This window comes from Daldinia childiae, assembly GCF_008694065.1.
Source record: "Daldinia childiae strain JS-1345 chromosome Unknown Scaffold3, whole genome shotgun sequence".
In the NCBI taxonomy this organism is placed as follows: domain Eukaryota; kingdom Fungi; phylum Ascomycota; class Sordariomycetes; order Xylariales; family Hypoxylaceae; genus Daldinia; species Daldinia childiae.
This window is the reverse complement of record NW_022984644.1, coordinates 2974186-2989722: the sequence shown is the minus strand read 5'-3', so window position 1 is coordinate 2989722 and position 15537 is coordinate 2974186. Positions and strand designations below refer to the sequence as shown.

Genomic DNA, 15537 nt, shown 5'->3' with positions numbered 1-15537 from the left:
GTCATACTCGAATGAGGTATTGATGCTAACACCCAATATAGAAACAGTCTTCTCAGTACAAAAATGTCACTCTTCATACAGCATACATGCCAGAGATATTCGGCACTCACCATTCGAAGATGCTTGTATTATTTAGGCATGACGACACAGCACAAGTTATTATTTGTACAGCCAACATGATTTCAAAAGACTGGACGAATTTGACCAACGGCGTTTGGCAAACTCCACGACTCCCTCGCCTAACGGAATCGCATAAGTCTTCTGAAACAGATATGCGCATTGGCTACGGGCCAAGATTTAAAATCGACTTGCTAAATTACTTACGAGCGTACAATACTAAAAGACAGATATGCAAGTCCATGGTTGATGAACTGGAGAAATATGACTTCAGTGCCGTACGAGGGGCGCTAGTTGCCAGCGTACCCGGAAGACATGATATAAACGGAGACGACCCTAGCAAGACTCGCTGGGGATGGGCAGGTGTTAAACACGCCCTCAGTCCTGTCCCTATCCAGCCGGGGAAATCGGAGATCGTGGTGCAAATATCGTCTATTGCAACTCTGGGTGCAACAGACACCTGGCTAAAGCACACCTTATTTGACCCATTATCATCTATGAGAACGAGTTCCTCGAAGCCTAAATTCAAGATAATATTTCCTACTCCAGATGAGATAAGACGTTCCTTAGATGGCTACGCTTCTGGCGCTTCTATACACATGAAGATACAATCAGCAGCTCAAGCCAAGCAACTTCAATACATGAAACCTATATTCCACCACTGGGCTAACGATTGCGAGAAGGGGCTAAGTATGTCTTTAACTTCACTCGTCCATAATGTACATTAAAAGACTGTTAAGCTAACCATACCTTAGTCGAAGAGGGTAGCATCCAGGATGCAGGACGCAAACGTGCCGCGCCACATATAAAGACTTACATACGGTACAACGAGAACAAGACCATCGATTGGGCCTTGCTCACATCCGCCAACATATCAAAGCAGGCCTGGGGTGAAGCCGCAAACACCGGGCAGATACGAATTGCCTCATGGGAGATTGGCGTCCTCGTGTGGCCTGAATTATTTGCGGACGGGGCTAAGATGGTTGGTATCTTTAAGACGGATACGCCTGCAAAAGACGATCTAGACGGGGACGAGCCCATAGTTGGTCTAAGGATACCGTATAGCCTGCCTCTACAGAGATACGGAGACAATGAAGTTCCATGGGTAGCTACGGCAAGCTATACGGAACCCGACTGTATGGGTCATTTTTGGAAGGATTAGACGCAGGAGATATAAATGTAGGACGATGTGTAGCAGAGCTATTAAGTTGAACGAGCAACTCGAGTATGAAACAGATCTATTCGTAAATCACTTCCCTCGATTATCTTGAAGTCGCGTTCGCACGTTCACATGATGGTATAGATTAATCTATATATCTATAACGTCTGCAGCGCATCGCTGCCCACGTAGTCTAACCGCGAAGAATCCCAGGGCTCCTTTCGAAACTGGAGCGCACCTAACATCGCTATGTATGAACACGGGGGGCTGGCTAATCGACTTAACGAGTCTAGGTAATACGAAGAGAACGCGATAGATAAATCTGCAACGACGGAGGAGCTTAGAGCTCTATACGAATTCTAAGAGCTCTTGACGGCCTCGGGCTCCTTGTTCGCGTCGTAGCCGTACTTCTCCTTCAGGGTCTCGACGAGCTTGACGTAGCGGTCCTGGGCGTCCGCGGGGCTGATACCCTCGTCGACGAGCTTCTGCCACGCCTGGTACTTGTACTTGTTCTACGTGGTCGGGTTAGTTTATGCGTGTGCTACCGTTGTCCTACGCGAATCCCGCTTGTTGGGATTGGCTGCGAGGGAGAAACGAGAGAGAGAGAGAGAGTTCGCGTACCTTTAGGTCGAACACGCCGGGCTTTTCGGCCTTGCTGAAGTCTTCGCCGTTGCCGACCTTGAAGAGACCTATATAAGGAGACTGTTGTCAGCTTCTTTACTTTTATTGTATACATTCTCCGTTATTGGGCTATAGGAGACATAGGAGACGGTAGCTAGATATAGGTGGTTTGCATATATATAATAGGAAAGAGAAAGGGGATTAAGTACCGTAGAGCTCGAGGAGTTCATCGTTGCCAGGCTTGGAGGTGAGCTTCCTGGAGTCCTCCTGGGCCTTAGCAAAAGCAGGGCTGATGTCGACCATTTTGACGAGTTTAAGAGGTTTAGGGAGTATTTGAGGGCTAAAATATTCGATCCCGTGTTAGCTGTAGACTCTACTAACGACTTCCTTATATAACTAGTAGATATAAAGACGGGATTAGCTAAATATATATGAGAGAGCTATGGGTACCTGATTGTGATTTTTATTAATTTATGATGTTAGAAACTTAAGGTGTAAGTAAGTAGGTAGGTCAAATAGGTTTTGGCGGGGTTGATTGCTTCAATACTTTCAAATTTCAATGTTGCTTCAGCCATGACGACTTTCGTCATGCGTTTGCTGCGCGGGGTGATGCGAGTGTTACCCGCTTCTAATTGGTGGCATTGCTTTCAGGGACCCGCAATCTTTCAGAAGATGGAGATCCTCGAGATCAAGGCCCGGGGCCCGGCTTCGTGCATCGGTGTAAATATGTACCGTCTCCGAACCACTTAGATTTACGGGCAATGGATCTCTACCCGTTCCGATATATGATTACCGTGCCTAAGTGGTTGGTATCTACTAGACTTATATAAAAAAGACAAATTCGGTTGCGCCGTTGGATTCGGTGAAGAAATTTATTAAGTGTATTAATAGTTATATCACACTCCTTTAACATAGGGAGAATGATGATATACGATCTGTTGTTACCTGGTGTTAAATTAGTTAATTAACACACCATCGTGCAGATGCATTCTTTCTAGCTAGCCTTATCAGTATAGAGCTCAGCTCATTTGAATTATGGCCAATATATTGTCACATTCCTATGGAAAACCATGCATTACGCCATTCAATATGAAAACCCGCGCATTGATGCGAAAGGACCCTGCAACGTGCAATCCCATTTCGGTAAAGTTCCTAGATGGGGGAGCATTTATTCGGATTTCATAAGGCTATCCAATAAACCAACGAGAACGAAACCCCCTTGTCTGTCTCGACTCCAATAGATCGCGCCCGATATCTGTTCCCCATAAACTTTTAGAGCCTCGTCCTAATAGTCTTTCGGGACCGAGAAAGTCCTCCACTTTCCTAGGTGAAGTAGTATTGATGGCTAAGTGTAATGATAACTCCAATAAGACTTGTCCGGCCGTCGGACGAGAAGGACAGAGGTATCATGTACGTCGGGCTCGTTGATAAACAATGTAGAAAAAGACAAAAAACAAAAGACAAAATACAAAGTCGAGACTCGATATTTCTCTAGTAGAAATTATGGCATTAGTCATTCTATTGGTCAGATTATTCATCATTAGACTAATCAAGGGGTATTGCACCTTAGTCGTGATATTTCACTTAACTCTTTGAAGCCTAGTTTGGGGAATGGCCGTTCGGACGGCCGCCGGACAGAGGTAGATAAACATATCAAGGGGAATAGACTACCTAAACTCCCCGAAGCCTTAAGAATAACCGTTGAACCTTAGCGCCCCTTTACTTGTAAAAGACTATGAATCTAACGCATATTGACAAATTAAATATGATACTAGTAAACTGGATTGTGTCAGCAATGGGACGAATATTATTCATCTCAAGTTTTCCGAGCCAATTCTTATGACCAATAGTGGCTTCTTTGTGCAGCCACCAAAACATTGTAGTATTATGTAGATGGTAACTATGCAAATGGTATGTAAAATATGTGATAGTTATGTGAAAAATGAATAACTTGGGTCTTTTAGGCCTTTCGGCTTGAGTGGGGTCTCCGTTGTTTGAGGCGTGAAAGTCTATCGAATGATAAGGGTCCGTTCCTCCCTGCTGTGAAACCGACAGCTCAAGGTATATAAGTCACAGCTGCCTGCCGGATCTCGACACGTCCGAAAGTTAGAGAGAGGGAGAGCTACTTCCTTCGCCGTTTCTTTGGCATATTTTGTTTTCCTTCCTTAAAACTATTTATTCTCATACATTGTCCAAGTTCTTCATCTTGTTCTCAAACTCTCCGAACCATCACCAAAACATAACCCCTTCCTACCAGCAACCGGACTTCGCCAACAAACATGACTAAGACGATCGTAGTATTGGGCGGCGCCTACGCCGGTGTGGGTGTTGCCCATAGACTGCTGAAATATACGAAACCTCATGTTAAGGATTTAAAAGTTATCCTTGTTTCCAAAGTAAGCGGACTTGTTGATGATAATGTTGTTGTTGGTTTCTACGCTCTATAACCAGACCCCCGGAGTAAGGCGAAGCTGGAAAACAACAATACGACGCTGAGCTTCGTATAAGAGGATTCACGTGATTGAATACCACCTATGTATAGGATATGCAACGCATTGAATTTCAACAAATCCACTTGGTTTCAACCTGGAATTCGAATTGTATAGGAATAATGGGGATTTTGCTAACTCCTCGTCGCAGAACAGCCATTTCTACTGGAACCTGGCATCCGTGCGTGCTATTGTTCCGGGCGCCTTGAAGGAGGAGCAATACAGCCAGCCCATCGAGAAAGGATTCGCCAAGTACCCAGCAGACTCTTTTGAGTTCGTGGTCGGCAGCGCTGAGGGCGTTGATATCACTGGCAAGACCGTCAAAGTGTCAACACGGGATGGTGGCGAGCGCGTGCTAAACTACGACCACCTAGTTCTAGCAACAGGCACGCGCGCCGTCGACGGCACCGTGCCTTGGAAGAGTAATGGCACGCACGAACAGGTTACCGGACTCGTAACACAAATCCAAGACAAGGTTAAGACTGCGAAGCATATTGTAGTTGCAGGTGCAGGCAGCACGGGAGTCGAGGTGGCCGCCGAGATTGCTTTTGAATACGGAAAGGAGAAGGAAGTCATTCTGCTCTCCGGTGACGAAGAGATCCTGGGTGGCGACAGCCTGGCGTCCAACGTATCCAGCGAGCTGAAGAAGCTGGGCGTGCAAGTACGGAAATCAGCCCGTGTCGATGCGGCTCACTCCACGCCCGAGGGCAAGACCGAAGTTGTGCTGCAGAGCGGCGAGAAGATTCTAACGGACTTGTACTTGCCTACCATGGGCATGCGGCCTAATACCGAGTACCTGCCCGTAGACTTGCTGACGGACAAGAAATTCGTCGACATTGACGAATTCTACCGCGCCAAGGGCACCAAGGACGTCTGGGCAGCAGGTGACATCGTGTGGAAGCCTCGTGGTAGCTTCGTGCTTTCGGATAAACAGGTAAGTTTATTTACTCCTACACCACCTCTGAATCAATATCAGGGATTGAAAACGACGGGACATATAAATAAACAGATAACTTTTACTAACTAACTACTACCTAAAGGCTGCTGGTGTCGCCAAGAACATCGATCTCGTCCTCAAGGGCAAGGCGCCTACTCCCGTCAAGACGCTTCCGATGGACGTTCTCATGGTAGCCACTGGCCGAAGTCGCGGAGCTGGTCGTCTGGGCCCCGTTAAAGTCTTCTCCATCATGGTCTACATAATCAAGGGCAAAACCCTCGGTATCCAGTCGCTACCTGCTTACGTCGACGGTAGCGCCTTCTAGACTACGAATACCCGCATATTTTCGTCGAGCCCGGCCTACCTCGAGATAATTTGGTTTAGAGGGATACTGCTTTAAGGATATTGTCGGATAGTTCGCTTGTGATGAATAGGGGCCGAGGAGAGAACCCGTAATGTGCACCCTAAGATACCCCTGCCCCCCTTCCTTCTTTTAATGATGAATCGGTTCTCGACAATAGTCTTATAATAGAGATAATAGACGATATTCCTAACTCCTTTTTTTCTTCCTTTTTCTTCTTCTGTGATATACACATCGCTAAGAACTATCTTGCCACGTCCGTAGCTACTAATATCCCAAAAACTTCAAATCTGATAGTTAATGACCTAAATGTTAGATTTGTGATTATTATTGTAATTGTTATTTATTATAGCCAACCTGACTCGAGTTCAACAACTCGCAATAGAACCGGAACTTGGAAATTTATACAGTACATTTGAATTACAGACTAGGTATTGTAGTTCGCTATCCGCCTTGCGCACATAGGGGATTCTATCATCCCTCAAGCGATTTCTCGTCTCAGACGAGAGGAAACCCTTCTCATTCTCTTCATCTTCATCTTCTTGTCCTCTCCCCATCAACGATATTGCTCGATCTAGGAGGTAAATATGTAACCCCCTACCTCCCCGCCTTCTCATCCTCAATCTCCCTCCTCAACTGGTCCAAAACCTGCATCCGGCTCGAGAGATGCGTCTCCAAGCCCTCGATCTGCGCCCGCACCGTCTGCAAATCGTCCTCAACAACACGAAGATTGCTCCCCGTCTTCGCCTTCCCCTTGCCCTCTTCTATATCTCTCAATTCGCGACGCTTGTAGTCGAGCAGTTGCTCGAGCTCGCGCTTGACGAGAGCAGGTTTGGTATCCCGCTTTCCGCCACCCCGACGAGCATTCGCATCGGCTTCTACCTTCGCCATGCGGTCCTCGATCTCCTGTAGTTGCTTCTTTAGCCGTACTTCCTCCCACTGCTCGTCGCTCTGGGCGGAGCTGAAGTCCGTGCCCGCGGCCTTGAAGCCGCCGCGGCCGAGGCGCGTTAGGTATTGATCGCCGAACTTGGCCTTGCGGCCGGTCGACGTGTTTTCGTCGGCGCGAGCGGCCCAGCGCGAGGCGGCGGGGTTGTTGCGAGCGCTATCGACCTGGTAGTCGATTTGGTTGCGCTCAAAGGAGGAGCGTAGGGACGCGGGCACCGTGCGCGGGATCCGGTAGCCTTCGTGTCGATTATTGAGGATGTGGAGGAAGGCAAGACAGGCATCCTTGTTGACGGTGGACGAGGCCGAGGGGTTGATTAAGTTCCACGCTGATCGGATATCGGTGTCGGGCACGTCGAGGGATTCGTACAAGTCCTCGAGGGAGTTAACTATTGTTCCTCATCCTTATTAGTCTTCGCTGCTTCACGTCTTCTTACCTCTTGTCAGGGCAGAATAATAAAAGGGGGTGCGGGAAGAAAAAAATAGGACTTACAGGCCACTTCTCCTCGCATGTCTCGACTCTCCTGGTATATCGATTCATACTTGGCTTTATCCTGAGGGTTCATATACCAATCGAAGCCATCCTTGAGCCCCGGGGTATCCGAGTCGTCGTCAACTTGTTCGAACTGCGCCTGCTTGCCTGTGAGGGCGCGGTTGGCCTGGACGAGATGGGCTTTAGATTCGGGGACGAGCCAGTCTGGTAGCGTCGCTGGCACATCGGCATATTCCTGTTGATTTCCAGCCTATGTTAGCCGCTCGCTTCGGTATAGTCCGACCTGCAGGTGGACAACTTACACCATTCACTATGTCAAAGATGATGCGCATAGCCACACAGAACTCCTCAAAGTCGAGATTACCATCGTTGTCTACATCGGCTACATCCCATACACGCTCAAGCTGGTCGTCCCGTAACCCACTGTTCTTCAGTAGCGGCGCCGCTTGCTCGCCCGTTAAGTATTTGCCGCCATTGGTCCTGGTTGTGAATATGTTCCAATACGTTTCGATCTCCTGAGCCTCGATGCGAGGTGCCATTGTGAGGCACTACAGAGTAAGGATGTTACTCGTTGTGTAGATATTCGTATATTCTTTCTAAGCTATTCCATCGATAGGCGAGTTCGAAAAAAAGAGAAAGATTGTTTCGCTGGTTGACTAGCTAGAATTAAAGCTATAGGTATTAGATGTTTGTATGAGGTGAAGTAGCTCTGTATGAGGTAACTTGGAATTATTCGTTGCCGGGTCTCAATGCCTGTAAGTTAAGCATATGCAACTAACCGTTATCCTAAAGCATTAAGTGGACCTACTTTAATTCCTCCTTAACAAGAGGTCGCGCGTCAGCTGTGGCTCAGCTGTACAGTAAATAAGCATAGCCTTTGCACTTAATAATACTGTCTTACTATTAGACGTATGGGATATATGCGTCTATACTGAATTTATTGGACTTGCAGACTAGAAGACATCTACATAGTAAATTAGTAGGCACATGTAGGTACCTCAATACATCAATATACTTATGTTTGATGTATTCCTGTATTTTATCATTCATTCACCATCTCTAGGAATCGAGTTCCATAACGATTCCTTTATCTCTCTGTACATGTGGCCGTCGCTGTTCTGTTTAATCCCTAATAATGATTTACATTTTCCAGGCACCCTGCCTGTTCCTCCATCCGCCAATATCGTGGTATATCATTCAGGCCTTTATGCCTCCGAGAACCGCCACATCTACTAGGTATGAGCTAAGAGATAGCCTCCTTTATAATTAACCTCCCAAGGCTCAACGCAATCGTAATTAAGTGGGTATCACGTAACAACTGTAGTGACGCTGGTACCAACAACTCCTTCACTCCCGGGTATAGTTTGTTGTGCTGTTTCTACGAAGCTAGGCCGCCATCTTTGCAAGTACTTGGCAGCTATAGGTCTTGCGTCTTCATAGTCTGTCCAGATGTCCTGAATAGCGTCCAGTGCGAGATCCTTTACGGGCGGGCGCATCATTACTAGGTAGTATAGGGTTGTGAGAGTAAGATTTACCAAGCTTGGATCTCGACATAAGGTTCTAACTCGTGAAAAGATGGCTAGGTTGAGTTCGGGCAACTCGCTTAGGAACCGTGTGAGCACCTTGTCTTGGGAATGGAGATAAGGAATGAATCCGTCTAGAAGACGCAGTGTCCATTTCTCATAGTGAATCGGGATATCACTAGGGACAGGCGAAGATGATGTGGTTCGCTCTTGGATATTATCGTTATACCACTCCTCGCTTAACCAGGACACGGCTACCTCGATACGCTTTCGGAAGTCCTCGAGAACATAACTGAAGAGTTGCTCCCGAATAGCATCGCTCAGACGGGTGGTTGAGAGAACTCCTTTAGTATCTTCATCTTCCTCCGGGATATCAAGTCCTGCATTGGCCCTCGTTGCCAAGCGGGTTATTACTGTGATCCAGGAGTCTCGGTCGTATGAGCTGGCTGCAAGTCTATTGATGCCAGCCTTGGCCTTCTTGATGGCGGGATCCTCGAGAGTTCTCATCGTACCAAACACTCTTGTGACCGAACCTTGCCCTACTTTGGTAGCGTGCTCAGGATTTAATGTTGGCGCCGGCGGTAGCCGGAAAGTAGGTAACGCAAGACCACCCAATGCCGGCTTCTCTAGCTCATGGCGTTCATCCGCAGGCGAAGAATCAAGTTTGTTTAGAATCTGTTCAGTGTCCTCCGCCGTATAAAAATCGGGCTCATAGTCGTCCTCGTCTTCCTCAACATCAAGTGGTGATGTCTCGGGGTTGACTGGCTGTGGTTGGACTTCGTACAGCGTTGTCAAGCGATCTCGTACACCCTGTATCTTGGTAAGCCATAGTCATAAGGGCGTGTATTGCTTTAACATACCTGAATAGCACGATCTAGGAGCTGCGGGTCTATACGGGCGATGGTAGTAACACTGATTCTAGCGGCAATAGGTGCTGGAACATTGTTACTGACGTCGAAGTGCTTCAGACCATCGTTACTAGTGAATGTGAAGACTTCTGCAAGGGTATGAGGGCCTGGCTTCAGCGGGGTGATTTCGAGTTGCGGATTGGGTGGTGCAGTTCCTGTCCGTTGGCGCTTGGCCTCTACACCATTGGTTTGCTCTGCCAATGCTCTTTTACGGCCACCTTCATCAAATATTTCGGCTCTTGAACGCATAAGACGTTCGATATATTGTTGCATACGACCGACTAGCGGATTCTGCGGGTTCCTAGAATGATGTTAGTGACGTAGATAGGTATTAGCCATGTTAAACTCTTACCGTCTGGATAGGTGCATGAGCAACATGCGCGTTGTCTTCTCCATTGATTTTATAAGAACTTTTGTCTTAGGAGTTAAAGGCGAGTTCGCAAGCTTGAGCGGATTGAAGTTAAGAACAGTGTTCACGATCCTATTTGACGTAGCTGGTCTGTTTCGGACGAGAATAGATAAGGTGTTCAAAGTCGCATCTACAATCAATGCGTCGCTAAAAATAATTTGTCAGTTGTTAAATATCAGCGTAATACTTGATCATCGTATCTTACCTGCTATTGTCTTGCAAAATCCCAAGCATTCTGTCTAGGAGGCCTGATGCTTCGGCTTCGAGTGTGGGAGGATCAAGAATGGGGTGGCTTGGAGGAATCATGACAAGCGATATATCAAGGAGATCACCACGCTATATATAATGTTAGTATTGGTTGAATAAAATAAATAAGATATATCCCTACTCTTGGTTCTGGGTTTATGCTCTGCGTTTGCGCAAGTACGACCCGTTGAGCGAACTTGATACAGCAAATTCGGATGGTTAACGGAGCAGTGTCCCATATTCGCAGAATCCTGCTCTTGATAGCAGTCATTCGTTCCCATGTGTGCGTGTCGTAGGAGTTGTTAATACTAGGACGATCAAAAAGTCAGCGCTGTGGACTCTAGAGCACGTCATTTGATGAATGTGGTTCTAGAAAGAGGGCGCATAGGCACGATCTCGGTAGGCATAGCCCGCCGAAGTCTACGAGTTTACAGTGACCAATCGGGATAAACCTACATCCATCGTAAGGCCAACGGGTATATACTGGCCGCCGCCTGAATGACGCCTCTCAGAACTATGACATCCTGGTTGACGTCTTCCACTAGTAACTTAAGTGTTTCCAATACTACTAGAGATAGAGTCTCTTTCTGGCCAGGTGCGATAGCGGGTGTCGCAAATGCTTCGGCAAGGAATTCAGCGCCCCATCGTCGGAATTCCACTTGCGCTGAAGGTCCTATGATGGGGAGCGTAGCTTGAATGACTTGGGTGTAATAGTTCGCATTACCTAAAACAAGCTTCCGGGCACCTTCAAGCTGGCGGATCTGGTCTTGAACGGAAAGCTGAGCTGCCGCCATTGCGATTTATTCAGGTAGACCTAACCAGGCCTAAGCTTTTATACAAGTCGAAAATGTCGAGATACGGTGCCTTGACAGAGCATGAATAGCTAACCCGATATCGCTAGTAATTGATATGATCCAAGTTAAAAGAACAAAGACTTAAGGTTTGAGTATCGAGAATGTGGGAGGGTGGGAGTGTATGAGGGTGTCGATGTTACAAGTTGTATTGTGGCGCGTCGAGAGTGCTCGTGTCTGTGTATTCGTGTCTGCCCGGTGATGTCAATTAGAAGATCGCCGGGTAAGTAGCCTGCATCATCTTTCATGATATGCCAGTATCAACAATTGAGAACCATGCTCATAGCTGGAGATGATTTTTGATAGGTTGCGGTTTTAATGATTCGAAAAATAAAAATTAGGAACGTGGGATATCTTTAATGGTGTAAAGAGAAATTAGGAAAGGACGTGGAGAACGAAATTGAGCATCTATTAACTGGTCGCGACTGAAGAGAAAGCTTCAGGGCGCCTTCCGCATGTATGTAATTCAGATTGGAGACTTGAAAGAAAGCTTCTAACCTTAGTTACCGTGAATACCCCGACGGGTATGTACCTAGGTAGTGTACGTATATATGTACTTCGTACTTTCCGTGTATGTAGGTACGTGTTAGTTAGTACTATTTTAGAGTAGCGGCTTCCACCACTGAACGCATGGGAGGCACACCTACATGTACCTTATGTACCTCAACCTATGCGGTACCTCGTACATTAGGTAGTTGCAGCACTTAAGCCGCCGCATCGTCAGATCAAGATTTGCTAATACATGTACAGCATTTACATAAAGCATTCTACCTGCAATGCGCCTAACTTCTCAGCCTCAACCTTTTTCTCTAATACCGTATCGCACATAAGAGGAAACACGCCCGACTGGGCAAATAAATCATAAAATGGCTGCTGGGTATGTTTATTAGTAGAACAAGATTATGGCATTTTATATCTGATAAACCCGTAGATTCGGAAGCTCCTCATACTACGATAGACGGTTCAGACAATCCCCTGCTCTCATTCGAGCACGACGACCTTACCTCTTCAAGAATGCCGTTGTTGGTTCTGCTGTAGCGGCGTTTGCAATTGGCGTTTGTGAGTAATTATTCATAGTAGCTATTTCCTTAAGGAAGACGGTACCGATTTGCTGACCTGGTTACTTATAGATGCATACACCATCAGCGTCATCGGACAGGACGAGTTCGAAGATGTAAAGGTCCCTAGCGCCCCGAGTCAAACTGAGAACAAATAAGTACAAGTGTTATATCATTAGAAATAATGTTATCAAGAAAATAGGAAGGCATAATATCAGTTCACGAAATATACTGTTAGTCGTTGGCATCGGAGATAATGTCTATAAAGTCGGGACTACGTTTTTCGTTTCAAGAAAAAGGTTGTAAATGAATATACACTATGTGGTATCGCGGCCTATGTCGAGCCTATCAACGAACGACGAGCCTCCTAAAACGCCAGAATATGTGTCTATAGAGACAATCCGAACAACATGTATCATAGAGATCTCCTCATTCTCTACAGTCCTTTTGAAGACGCCACCCGCTAACAACGCAACATACTGCAAACATGATACGATCACTTCCGTACACCAGTTGGAAGCCTCTATTGTAAGCCGTAACGCCAAATGCAAAACATATGCACAGGGTATAACGTCCCTATTTCCTATCTCGCAAGATTATTTAACCCAACGATACACAGCATTGCTGGCTACCCGACTAATTAGTCCCGAATGTGCGCCATGCTCTGCCCACCCGTGAAAATGAATGATTCCTCGATAAATGCGTATCATAAGCTACCTACTGGTTGACTGTTTTCATGTCTCGTAGCTGCTTCTGCTGCCCTCATGCTGCGCGCTTTAGTCTGCTCTAACAAGCTAGCGGCTCGTGTGACTTCAGGTGAGGTAGAAAGCTGTCTCGGTACATTTCTTTGGGTCCTAGAAGGCCCATTAGAGGACTGAGTTGTCGAACCATTGGTAAACGGATGTGATTGATGGTGTCTCCCTGATGATACGCCTGATATACTACCATGCGCATGAGCTTCGTGTTGGGCCGAGGGCTGTCGTTGGAGAAGGTGAGCATTTGATGGATGATTGGGGTTTGCCCATGGGGTTTGTTCGATAAACTGTTCTCCTGCAGGACCAAGACTTTGGCCGAACGGCAGCCCACCGTAATCCGCATAAGCAGGCCTATGTACTTGGTGTCGAAGCGATGGTTGTCGATTTCTCTGATTGCATACGGTCAGTAACATCATACACTAGAAGCTGTTGGTTTGCGACAGCTTACATTTATTGCTTCGAAATCATCCTCTAGATCTTGTATAGTTGCGCCCCTCATCTCCGGCGCGGCAGGCATACCTTCGTACTTGGCTATGCCTGACAAAATAGCTACCTCTCTATTGTACGCAAGTGCGTTTCTGGTGCGCTGTATAGGATCAGGAGGGAATCGGAGGCCGAATTCAGGTACATTATTGGCTTGCTTGCGGCGCTCGTGCTGGATGTCATACCACTGCTGACCGAGCTCTGCCAAGATCGTTTCTCTCGACTCTCTAACAGACTGGAAGAACTGAGAATGGATTTGTGATCGCCTAGAAACCGCCCATCTCTCTAGAGATTCCACCTTAAGTTCTAGTTCTCGGTTTGCCACACGAAGTCTTTCGTCTCTTCGTGCGTCTATGCATTGCATCATAGCAAGGTACTCGGGGTGCGTTATGGTCTCGGATCGTAGCATTACTTCTTCTTGGTTCAACTGCTCGAGTCGTTCTTCGTATAACCTAAAGCGGTATTAATAGATTGGCATCGTCGTTATTAAGAATAAACAAAACGAACCTATCTCTGAAAGTTGCGAATCGTTTTTCGATTGCTGTCAACTGATCATAGGCCGTCTTCTTTCTTTCGACTGGTAAGTGTAGGTTAGCATGGGCTCTTAGACATGGCCGAAACAATAATTCCATACGTTCTTCTTCATTTCTATGAGCTGCTTCTGCTTCTTCGTCTACATCAGCTTCAAGTGGCTCGTCCTCGCCAGCGTGAGCACCGTCGTCTTCGGCCACCGGATCACCAACGGCTTCTTCCGGCGGTTCATCGGCCTCAATTGTCTGCTCTGTGGCTTTGAGCTTCTTTGAACCACTGCGCGTCTGCTTCTTGGGTACGACCTCTTGGTCTGACTGGGCTCCTTGGGTGTTGTTCGTAATACGATCTATACCAGCTAGGGCGGTAATGGCTTCGTCTGCCGAGGGTTCGCCGCTATTCGTATGTATCGAAGGGTCGTCTTCATCAGCCATCGGAGTGTCGCCATCTATGTCCTGCCGATTGGGTGTAGGTACTGAACCAATACGCTTTTGCAGTAGCTGTGAAGGTTCAGAATTTTCAATAGGCATGGAGGCTCGTTTTCGCTTTCTGCTCTCGACTTCTTGTGTGGCAGCTTCGACTAATATATCTAGGGTCGGTGATTGGCGCCTTTTCAGTGTCTTTGTCTCTTGCGCTGGGGGGCTGGAAGCTATTGACATTTCCTCAAAGAATGGCCTGTCGTCTTCCTCTCTATTCTGCCCAGTTCTTGTATTGTGCCGTCGCAGTTTACTCGGGGTACGCTCATAGACTTGCTCATCTGCTGACCTTTTTAGGACTACGTCCTTATGACGGGTAGGATTTCGGGGCGTGTCGTAGAGGCGTTCAGTCTCAGCTTCGGTATCGTTTGCGTCGGAAAGATCGTCTACCGAGCTTGCGTCTTCGTTGCGATTGTCGGGGGTAGCATCATTTAGACTATGTAAGTCCCCTGGATCGCCATCCTTATCTTCGACGTCACTCAGCGGACTTGAGCCATCGTCATCGGAGAGCGGTTCGATCGGCGGGGGTGGAATGGTAAGCGGCGCGGGCGCCGTGTCTCCAGTTGCCATCTTATTGTAATAATTAATATCCTCTGTTCTTTAGCCAAGTATAACTTCCACTGGTATGGAAGATTAAAGGTTGACTTGGGGAGAAAGAGAGAGCGCAGTTGTGGCGGTAGAATTGTCGGATGAGTTTTTAGAGCTTGGAAAGAATAGAGGCAGAGGTAATGGAAGGAAAGTAAATAATCGGATGGGTGATGAAATATTGAGTAAAAGGTAAAGCTTTTAGCACGACGCCGCGGTCAGGCGATTAAAGGGACATGTATTACGAAACGAGTGTCTATAGATTTGGGTGCTAGTTATCGAGAAAAAAAAAAGTGATGTAAAGGTGGTAAAGGTGGTGATCAAATGGGGGAGGGTTCTCTTTGCGCGCAAGCACCGGCCGCTGGCAGCACTGGCAGCACTGACACCTTAACTATTACCCCCAAAATAACCCCAATCTTTACCTACGGCATCTGGCAACCCCGAACAAAACCGCTTATCGATAACACACACGCGTACTGTAGCGGTCCGTGACTATCTCTAAGAGGTATCTGCGTATTTTTATCCGATATGTATCGAATTTCCAATCCCATTCAGTCAATTGATCCACCACTCAAACCTTGGCTGCTCGGGCTCGA

General features: G+C 47.0%; 7 protein-coding genes across 7 annotated transcripts; 3 read left to right on the top strand and 4 right to left on the bottom strand.

Annotated features, from left to right (window-relative positions):
* Window positions 1-758: 758 nt before the first annotated feature.
* On the top strand, window positions 759-1279 carry GL218_03530 (putative tyrosyl-DNA phosphodiesterase; the record flags this gene model as incomplete). Its single annotated transcript, XM_033580094.1, has 2 exons — window positions 759-807; window positions 873-1279. 2 exons carry the CDS (start codon window positions 759-761, stop codon window positions 1277-1279), a joined length of 456 nt encoding a protein of 151 aa, XP_033436307.1.
* A 356-nt stretch (window positions 1280-1635) lies between these two features.
* Window positions 1636-2200, bottom strand: GL218_03529 (putative acyl-CoA-binding protein; the record flags this gene model as incomplete). The annotated part of the gene is made up of 3 exons (XM_033580093.1): window positions 1636-1788; window positions 1898-1965; window positions 2107-2200. The coding sequence occupies 3 exons, from the start codon at window positions 2198-2200 to the stop codon at window positions 1636-1638; spliced, it is 315 nt and encodes a 104-aa protein (XP_033437102.1).
* Window positions 2201-4176: 1976 nt separating this feature from the next.
* GL218_03528 (Apoptosis-inducing factor 2) lies at window positions 4177-5648 on the top strand (the record flags this gene model as incomplete). The annotated part of the gene is made up of 3 exons (XM_033580092.1): window positions 4177-4293; window positions 4538-5320; window positions 5427-5648. 3 exons carry the CDS (start codon window positions 4177-4179, stop codon window positions 5646-5648), a joined length of 1122 nt encoding a protein of 373 aa, XP_033437101.1.
* A 633-nt stretch (window positions 5649-6281) lies between these two features.
* Window positions 6282-7658, bottom strand: GL218_03527 (Actin cytoskeleton-regulatory complex protein END3; the record flags this gene model as incomplete). Its single annotated transcript, XM_033580091.1, has 3 exons — window positions 6282-7015; window positions 7120-7354; window positions 7422-7658. 3 exons carry the CDS (start codon window positions 7656-7658, stop codon window positions 6282-6284), a joined length of 1206 nt encoding a protein of 401 aa, XP_033437096.1.
* Window positions 7659-8426: 768 nt separating this feature from the next.
* GL218_03526 (mRNA cleavage and polyadenylation specificity factor complex subunit pta1) lies at window positions 8427-10999 on the bottom strand (the record flags this gene model as incomplete). The annotated part of the gene is made up of 6 exons (XM_033580090.1): window positions 8427-9452; window positions 9503-9851; window positions 9903-10106; window positions 10165-10295; window positions 10348-10513; window positions 10662-10999. 6 exons carry the CDS (start codon window positions 10997-10999, stop codon window positions 8427-8429), a joined length of 2214 nt encoding a protein of 737 aa, XP_033437431.1.
* A 923-nt stretch (window positions 11000-11922) lies between these two features.
* Window positions 11923-12272, top strand: GL218_03525 (Cytochrome c oxidase assembly factor 3, mitochondrial; the record flags this gene model as incomplete). Its single annotated transcript, XM_033580089.1, has 3 exons — window positions 11923-11933; window positions 11988-12115; window positions 12187-12272. 3 exons carry the CDS (start codon window positions 11923-11925, stop codon window positions 12270-12272), a joined length of 225 nt encoding a protein of 74 aa, XP_033437098.1.
* Window positions 12273-12820: 548 nt separating this feature from the next.
* Window positions 12821-14926, bottom strand: GL218_03524 (Transcriptional regulatory protein dep1; the record flags this gene model as incomplete). Its single annotated transcript, XM_033580088.1, has 4 exons — window positions 12821-13258; window positions 13318-13804; window positions 13860-13929; window positions 13987-14926. The coding sequence occupies 4 exons, from the start codon at window positions 14924-14926 to the stop codon at window positions 12821-12823; spliced, it is 1935 nt and encodes a 644-aa protein (XP_033436218.1).
* Between the last annotated feature and the right edge of the window lie 611 nt (window positions 14927-15537).